Source organism: Heliangelus exortis, chromosome 7 (assembly GCF_036169615.1).
Source record: "Heliangelus exortis chromosome 7, bHelExo1.hap1, whole genome shotgun sequence".
Taxonomy (NCBI): domain Eukaryota; kingdom Metazoa; phylum Chordata; class Aves; order Apodiformes; family Trochilidae; genus Heliangelus; species Heliangelus exortis.
This window is the reverse complement of record NC_092428.1, coordinates 11,141,191-11,150,607: the sequence shown is the minus strand read 5'-3', so window position 1 is coordinate 11,150,607 and position 9,417 is coordinate 11,141,191. Positions and strand designations below refer to the sequence as shown.

At 39.6% G+C, this 9,417-nt stretch overlaps 1 protein-coding gene across 4 annotated transcripts in view; it reads left to right on the top strand.

The window, feature by feature from the left end:
• The first annotated feature begins 617 nt into the window (after positions 1 to 617).
• The window catches only part of WDFY4 (WDFY family member 4), a 133,828-nt gene continuing 125,028 nt past the window's right edge, over positions 618 to 9,417 (top strand). For 2 of the 4 annotated variants that reach the window (XR_011726795.1, XM_071748784.1), the window contains exons 1-3: positions 618 to 875; positions 4,741 to 4,844; positions 5,094 to 5,367. Coding sequence is in view for 3 of the 4 variants with exons in the window: in XM_071748784.1 (XP_071604885.1) it covers positions 5,107 to 5,367 (261 nt within the window). In the remaining variant the exon portion in view is untranslated. The remainder of the gene's footprint in view (positions 876 to 4,740; positions 4,845 to 5,093; positions 5,368 to 9,417) is intronic. The other 2 variants (XM_071748783.1, XM_071748782.1) reach the window with 2 other exon arrangements.

Sequence of the window (9,417 nt, the reverse complement as noted above, 5' to 3'; positions counted from 1 at the left end):
ATGTAGATGTTAAAAGAAAATAGATGGCTTTAACCACCTAGGGTAAAATCCCCTCAGGCTTCAGTCACCTGAAGAAGAATCCCACTGATTCTCAAGGTCACTGAAAAATTCTCTGGGAGAAGCAGTTAAGGAATTTCCCTGTGCAAAAATATTTAAATTCAACCTCCCTTTTAAAACCAATTATAAAGCCATTCGAGTGTGTTATTAGGGAGAACAAAAAGCAACTAGACAAATGGGAAGCAGTTCTCTTCCAGCCCTGTAGCTAATGTAGGCATCTTAGTGTTGCCTGTGAGTTTATAATGCTCGTTTACTTCTTGGTCTGAGCCTCGACCATTTTAGTAGAAAGATCAAGGGCTTAACATTCCTCTCAGCACACCAATGTATTTCTTGTACAGGTACTACATTAGAGAAAGGATTACAACTGGTTTTTGTTCTTTGGTCACAGGTTTCACAGAGAGCATAATCTTTGTGGTACTGTATTCCTGTAGTTGTTTGGTCAATCTTAAATTTAAAACCAAAATGAAACAAAGAACACACCCCTACACACACCCCTTTGTGAATATCGTATAGGGGGAAATACTTGGTTACTCTTGACCCAGGGAGAAGCATGCAATGCCTGCTAGGTTTGTGCATAAACTAAATTGTTTTAAGTTGCTTTGGGAGCTTGGTGGGTCCTGAGCATGGGGTTTTTTGCTCTTCTGCTTTCCCCAGGAAGTGAATGCAGCTGCTGATCAGGTGATTCACAGGGGAAATTTTAAAGAGCAGAGAGGGAGCTTCTGCATACACCAAGATGCAGGAGTAGCAGAGAGGCAGTAACTCATTTCTTTGGATGTGGTTATTGACTTCACCAGGAGCTGCTGAATCTAGGACACCAGGTATGTTGAGATTTGCTGTGAAAGCAAAAGGACCAGACTATTAACTGTTGGAGGATACTGCAACTGGTTTGTTGTGTTAGGATCATTTGCAAACAGTGAAGGTTTCAGTCAAATTCACCCTAAACTGCAGCACAAGGAGGAAAAAGGAGCAATGGTTTGCTTACAACGTTAAATCTAGGGACGATAATAGAAACCCAGATCTAAGGGGTGTTGTTGCTGCTGGTGGAGACTTGCTGGGTTTGTTTTCAGTGCATGTCCTTACCTAGTGAGCTGTTGTTTTGAGGTATCAGAATTGCCCTGGCTTTGTTCCTTTGAGTTTGTTACAACTGTATCATTCGTGGCTGACCAGAAGCATTCTGCATTCTGTTTGCACTTGAAATGGGGGCATTACTTCCAGGAGGGCCACATTGCAAAAGCAATTAAACCCAATATTCCTGCATCTCTTTCGGCTGCAATAGCGGTATATGCAAGTCTGAGAAGAAACTGTGCCCAATTAGATATTTCAAAGCTACTTTTTAAAACAGAAAGCAAAAAATAAGGTGTAAAGGAGGGAGAGCCTAAGTCAGTTTTGCAGCTATTTCTGGACTGTATGAAGATGCTCTTTGAACAAAAATAAAGATAAAATAAAAGAGAAAAAATAAAAAAAAATAAAGAGAAATCCAGTTAAGTCTTTGAAACTGAATTAATGACTTGTGAGGCTGTACTTGAGAACTGCCCTGTCCACCTTAGAGTTACTCAGAAAGTAAAAATATGCTTGGACAATTGAAGTCCTGGAGTAAATGAATGCAGCTCCTTTGGTAGTAATTGTGTTGCACCTTCCTGAAACAAGCTGAAATGTTATTTATATTACTGAAAAAGTAGGGGTTGTGTCCTACTGGGATGGGTTTCGTTCTTTGAACAGTAATCAACCTTCTCTAAACTCGTAATTGTTTTAAAACTCCTTTGATATTTGTACATTTTAGCTCTTTGTATTTCAAGGGAGCAGATGGGTTAGGTTTCTATTGTATAAAGCACTGTGCCAAAACTTAATGAAAGAGAATACCTTCCCTGTAGATTTTACAGTTAAATGGGTCTGGCAAAAATGTGTAGGATATTGAATTTTGCAATTTGTTTTAATTCATTGCAGTCCTCATATTGGAGAAGATAAATAGAGTAACATCAAAGTGTAAATTTTTTTCGTGGTGTTTCTAAGTTTTCCTCATGAACGATTTCCAGCATGATCATTAGACCTAGAGCTGATAGGTGTAGGTAATTTAAGAAAGGCAGAGGGAGCTCAGGGAGGAAGACCCAAAGTGGTTAGGGGGAACAGAGGTAAGACAGTAGAAGATGGATCATGCCTGGCTCAGTGTGTGTTCTGAGGTACTGCCATGTCCTGTGGGAACAGAGTAGTGTGAGCCACAAAGAGGGAGTTTGTCATTAGTTGGGAGAGAACTAGAATTTGTGAGATAAGATGGTTCATAAAACAAACAAGCAATGCTTTCTAATTCTTGGGTCTGTTATATATCAGACAGCTTTCCTGGGGAGGCAGAGCAATCCCTGTTTTTATAATTTAAAATGAATGACTGGTCTGACTGCTTACTGACCAGGTTTATCTTGGCTGCCAAGGGAAGGAAGGGGGTATAAAGAGTGGATTTTTGGGGTGCTGTGAGCTGTGTGTTTTGATAATCAGAAGAATCCTGGGTTTTAATATTCAAGAAAAGGCTACTAGGAGAAAGAATATTAAAAGTGGGTTGTCCTAGTACTAGGGGTCTGATATTTGGTGTAGTATGCATCTTCATGTCTAGACAGTTGGAGTAAGTAAGGAGGCAATCCTTATTTAGCTTTCATGTGCCTCTGAAGAATAAAGTTTCCATGTACACTCAAGTATCTGATGTTTTTTTGCAGATACTTACAATAAAGACTTTTTTTGTGATTATCCCTGCTTACCTTAGCTGTGTCACTTCCAAGAGAGGATTGCTAAGTAAATTATTTATAGAAAGCATGAAAATTGATGAACAGAATTGTAGTGCCATTCCGTGCAGTGCAGTTCATTGACTGGTCTGTCACTGACCTTCTGAAGCCACTGTAGGCACTTTATTTGACTTCTTCATGCCCCAGTCTCCTCATCTGGGCTTCTCTATACAAATAACTAAGGTGAATGTAGTCCCTTGGAGTGAATTGTTACCTAGGATTGATTTAGACTCAGCAGAGTAGCTTCCAAAGTAAGATATTTCCCTTAGGAAGGGAACGGTGCCATCTGAGGTGTGAGAGCAGTCTTGATAGAAAGTAACACAACTATGCTCACTGAAACTTATCCAAGACTACCCAGGATTTCTCAACACACTGTACAGCTTCAAGATGACTAAAGTGGGCCAAAATCCTACGCCAGGGTTAGGTATGACATACGATAACTGTAACTCTCATACAGTCATGAGGAACCGTGTCTTCCTGTTTACTGCGTGCTGACACTCATCACACTTTTTCTGCTCACAGAGCTGTGTTGTCTTAACACAAATAACTAAGAAAGACAAGAGCATTGAAACAGAAAATGTTGCTTAGCTAAAAAGTTCTAGATTGACATCCTTGGAGACTGATCAAAATCTTATATCCCTCCAGCTGCTAGCCAAGGGTGGAGTATAGACTGTGGTATGAGAAGCCACTTGGAGTGTGGTGGATCAGCATTTGCATCCAAGGATATGTGTCTGCTGGGACCACCAGCTTGCTTCAGGTGGTGTGATGTGCAGTGACAGGATAATTTCCCCCCCTTCACCTCTCCAGTATAGAGCTACTGCATGAGCGTGGAAGTGAAACTGGTTCATCTGGCTTGGAGTGGGCAGGATGTGAGCTGCATAACAGATAGATGGCTAAGCAAGAGAATCCCAAATACAGCACTAGTGTTGTCTCATAATTTCTAAATTTCTAAAATATTATTTTTTAAAAAACTGTTTTAAGGAGTGCAGGAAATCTGACTCGTTTTTTTAGCTATGCTTGCTTTTGAGCATTTATATTCACAAACAATCAAAAAGAAAGAACCAACTTCTTAGAAATGGAAGTACATTGGTGTTTTTCTTTGAGGGAGTGTAATGATGTGTTAAAAATTCATCCAGGCTCTTAAAAGATGCTATTTTTGATAACTAAAGCAATGAGATATATTTATCTTGATGACAACTCCCCAGCTGCCTGCCCACACTATGATAATATGTGTCTCATATTTTCAGCAGTCAAATGACATCCCAGACACCAATAAGCATATGGCTGGTTTTGATGGAAACTGCAGAAGGTTAATTTCTGTTGATGTGTTGTCATTATTTAAACTCTGGCTAGCAGGGTGAGTTCCTGGAGGGCTGTGGCAAAGCAGCAGGGTTGCTGTGGATTCAAAGCTGTGACAGTGACCTCCAAGAAGACTCTGGCTGAAAAGAGCTGCAAAGTAAATGAGAGCACTTAGGGCTGAGATGGAGATACCAAAAGGATTCCTCTACCTATGTTGCTAGGTGGACCCGTTGCAGATTCAATCTGATGGAAATGAGGCTGCTAGAAACACCTTGGTCCTTCATTGAGGCATATCCATTTCAGTTCAGAGGAATGGCAAAACATTTTGTGATGTTTGTAGAGAAAAAAACTACCTCTTGTACAGAACTATAGATTTGCAATATAGAAGAGCTGAATGCTGCTGCCTTTTTGGGCCAGCACTCATGTGGGGAATACTTGGCTTTTCCACACAGCTCCTGCTCTAGCCATTGGTTCAGCCTTACTTTAGGTGGGGATTGCATCAGAGATGTGCAGCTTAGTTTATCATCCATACTCAATGAAATGTGTAACCCGGCTCTTGGTTAGTACTCTTCTTTTGCAGACCTGATGATGGTGATAGTTGTGATTTGTTTTACAGTTGGGGTCACTGAAGTTTAGGGAGAGGATCTTGCTCAGTGGCACAGCTGGGTCTGGAATACAGATTTCCTGTACAGTTTACCAGTTTGTTCTGTGAAAACCCAGGTGAGTCATGTGGCACCTACACACTTCTCATGGGTGAGAGCCTGTTGGGATGGCAAGGTAGTAATGCTCTTCTGCAGGAACAGACTGCTTCACTGGCAGAATTGGAAAAGATTCAGTGGCTGTCAGTGTTTCCATACTTCTAAACTCCCCAGCTCCAAAAGTTAAAACTGCCAATCCCTAGTTTCATGGGACAGTTGACTTGTAAGAGATGACACTAACTGTAAGTAATATGGTTACCTTTAATTTCAGTTCTCATTTCAGCATGGACAAAGCAGCTGAACTCGCGTGGCAGCTGGAGGATTCATCTGGCAAAGCAGGAGGGCAAAAGCAAAGCCCTGATGATGCAGAAAACACAGAACTGCTGGGAGACCCCTCTCACAGCAAGGACAAGATAACCCAGAACCATACCCTCCAGTGGGAGACTCTAGGCAGACAGTTTGTAGAGTATGAGCAGGTGGCTCCATTTCTAATCCCAGAGGAACAGCAGAAAAGGCTTCTGGACTTTCTTCTTCTCTTCTTAAAGGTTTGTTCTCCTTATTGGCTTTGGTGCAGATGCCAAAGTTGTAAATTCAAGTTTCTGCTCCTCCATCTGTTCAGTGATCATCCAAACTGACAGTGGAGTTAATTGAAGCATGATCACTTTGTTGAGGTGATTATTACTTTTATTCCATTGGGAGTCTTAGGAAACAGTTTCTTGTCTGTTTGTCTAACTACCCTTCTAAGTTAACTTGAGAAAAGTATATGGGGAGCACTGCTTTACTTTCATGAATGGCTAAATTCTATTCCTGTCAAGGGATATGTTGATGAAACAAACAGGCATGTTTCAAAGTGAGTACCCACTGAACGGGTCACTGTTTTTTTTTCTAAGACATCACAGCAACAAGACAAAACCTTTTTGTATCGATCAAGAGCCAACTATTCTGCTTTTCATGGAACTCTTTTCAGACCTCCTGTCTTCCTTCCTCTTGAAACTCCATGCAGAATACACATCCTTAATGCTTTGAGGATATAAATTCATCCCAACAAAGATAGGCTTTGCTGTTAAATATAGTGTCTCCAAACTTCTCCCTCCAAGTCTTGTAAGCCATGTATTGCAGGTATTTTTTTCTTAGGCTGAATTTTTTCTGCCTCAAATTTACAATGAAATTGCAATACCAAGTTCTTTGAGTTCTGTTGTGGTTTTAGTTTTTGGTTAACATATAATGAATATGAAGCAATCAAGTCTTGCTGAGATGAGATTATATAGGACAATTTTAGACTTGCTGATCATTACCCAAGTATGAATAGCAAGAATGCCTTCCATGTGAAGATAATTTATTGGAGTGAATTTTTCTAAGGACTGAGGACATTGTTGTAACTAAGCAAAGTATGGAAGCTATAAAGCCTAAAAGTCTTAGGAATTAAAAACTGGGCAGCAAAGAAGGAAACTGCTTATTTCTCATGACACATGAGAAATAAACTTCAGTACCAGTGGACCAAAAGACAGCTATTAACCCAGGAGCCAAGCTGAGTATTGCAAAACGACTGACAATGCTGTGCCTATTCATATCCATCATGTGTTTCTCTTCTGTAGGACTGAACTACACATGATTTAGGTTGTGAAAAGGGATTTCCTGAATTGCAGTAATGCTTGTAAAGAGTAGATTTTAAATTTCTAAAGGATATTTTGGCTACAGAATATATTCAGAATGGAGAAGTGAATTTCTTGTTAGTTTAACACTTGATTTTTCCCCTAAGAGATTCATCCCCTTTACTTTTCTTAGATGTATCAGTGCACATTTGAAGTGCTTTGTAGGCTTTTGGGTTCAGATGTGTGAATAGAGCATTTTGAACTTCCATCATTGATTAAGAATAGATTGTGGAGAATATGACTCTTTAGTTCTGAGTCATTGTATAATCCCCATATGACTTTTACTCCTTTCATGTAAAAGCCTTCTGCTTTCTGCCAAATCCCTGGGCTGTCTTGGGGAAACATATCTCAGTCTGAGTTGTACATATTAGGGAGTTCTTACAGAAACTACCTCATTGCCTTCTGTTTAAAGGGACTCTGCATAAGTCTTCTTCCTCTTTAGAGAGTTTTCATCTGCTTTTTCTTTCCTTGTTTGATCACATGGATGCCTATGCATCTCTGTCTTTTTGTCTTAGGGTGCTTTAGCTGGGGCATGGGGGCTTCTTACTCATATTTCTTCATGTGGAAGGAAAAGATGTTGGAGGAAAATGTAATTAGAGGCCTAGACTGGGAGTCATTTTAATGTGCCCTCTGCATATTCCCTCTTGGAGCCTCAGAAAGTATGGGGCTGTTCTGTTATATGGATGGATGACTTTTGAGCCACCATCTCTCCAGGAAGCATGGAATAGGAAGGAGAGATGGTAACAGCAGACATGGGAAACTTCACAGAACCCTAAACATGCAGAAACAAGCTTAGCAGGAAGAAAGAAAATCACATTACATTGGTATAATTTTATTTGATTTTCCCCTGAAGGCAGTCAAGTTTATATTGTTCCAGATACAAATTTTTATAGGCTCAAAGATGAGTATAGAGCTGAGTAGATATGGTTAAAGCAAAGTATATTCTAGAGAGGAAGATCACCTACAAAATCAAGTCAGAACATTGCTGGTCTGGTCTGTAAAGAGATGGACTAGTTAATATTTTCACAGTACTTAATATTTTCACACTGCTATGAATTTTTGATTACTGCTCTCTGCTGTGTATGGTGTCAACTTCTAAAATTTATCCTTCTCTTTCAGTTAGCAGAAGAGTGAGTACAAAAATCCTTTTCAAAGCATTCAGAGAGTGTTTCCCTTTGAGGCTGAGGGGCAGGGATCTATCAATGATTTCTTGTGAAAAAGGGTATAGCTTAATGGCAAATACAGTATATTCTTAAGTAGTTGTGGGTTTCTCTTCATTGTGTTTGCTCACTTTACTTCTGTCATTTACAGATCTTCCCCCACTTCTGCATCAGAAGTGAAAGTATTAGTAGAACTTGCTTCTGCAGCTGAAGGTCTCTGAAAATAATTTATGGTCAAAGTCTGAAAGGTTTTCTTGAATATTGCTAATTGATTGAAAACTAACTAATAAACACTCTGTGTGATTGCATCTCAGTGCTTTTGTAAGCAGAAAAAAAGAAAAAAAGAGTTGGGTGGAGTTCCAGAGGTCAATGCTGTAAAATGTAGGTGTTTTATTGATAGCTGAGCATCAGATGTTTCTCATAAAAGTAATGGTATCTGATTTGTGGAGGCCAGATGGATGCAACAGTTTTAGTCCACTTGAATATTTCTTTTCTTGCTTTTGAAGTATTTTTTTTCCCAAGTCAAGGCTCAGAAACATTTGAGAGGGAATCTGTTTGTCAGTGTCAGAGCGTGGAACCATTAAGTCTTGGTGTTGTTCCTCTTATCAGTTTTGCATTGAATTGCTTACCCAATCTTGAGCAAGTAATTTGCAGACTTATTTATAGATTTTTATAAACTTGTCTATAAATTCGTTTTCCGTGAGTGAGCATGCATTTAGAACTATATCTTTCTACTTAGAGGTGCATATTATAGCATAGGATGTTTTTAAAAATCCTGATCATTAATATTTGTTGTCATAATCTTGGCACTTTAAAAGTGCATCTTTTCCTTTCTTACAACTGACCTATGCTCATGATGGAAACTGGCTTGTAATGCTGTAAATTCATAGCCAGGCAGAGTGCTCACTCAAGGCCTAGGAGGCTACATCTTAATCTCAGATGGGCAGACAGGTTAGAAGACTCATACTGTTATAAAATCACATCCAATCCCTATTGGGCAAAATATTTTTCATCTCCTTTCCCCATGTTTTCCTTTGTTTCCTTACTTTGCAACAAAGATTATTTCTATCTGCCAAGAAATACTGATGTATATGCTTTATACACCCAGAGTAGAGTAGAACTGAAAGGCAGAAAAATTCTGTTTATATTAAAACAAAAAAACCAAAACACAACTCCAAACCAACCAACCAAAAACCCCAAACCAAAAGGATTTTATTTATTTGTTTGTCCTGTGATTTTTATAAATTTATGGACTTGAAATAAATAGTTCAGTTTTAGGGAAACCTGGGAATCCTGTATTACCCTGGGTTTTTTAATCATAGAGTTACAAGAAGCAGTTGGAAGGTTCATCAAGTCCAACTCCCCTGCCAAAGCAGGGTAACCTAGGGCAGGCCACACAGGAACACATCCAGGTAAGTTCTGAAAGTCTCCAGAGATGAAGACTCCACAGCCTCTCTGGGCAGCCTGTGCCGTCACCCTCACAGTAAAGAAATTACTCCTCCTGTTGAGGTGGAACCTCCACTGTTCTGGCTTATACCATTATTCCTTGCCCTATTACTGGGCACCAGTGAAAAGAGATTGTCCTCATCCTCTTGACATCCACCCCTCAGGTATTTATAGACATTAGTAAGATCCCCTCTCAGCCTTTTTTTCTTAAGGCTAAACAGCCCCAGTTCTCGGTCTTTCCACATAGAAAGGATGTTCAAGCCAGGGAGAGAATTTTGCATGGGAATGTTACCTTTATGATTATTTATATTTATTAGTACTTCTCAATCTACCAAGG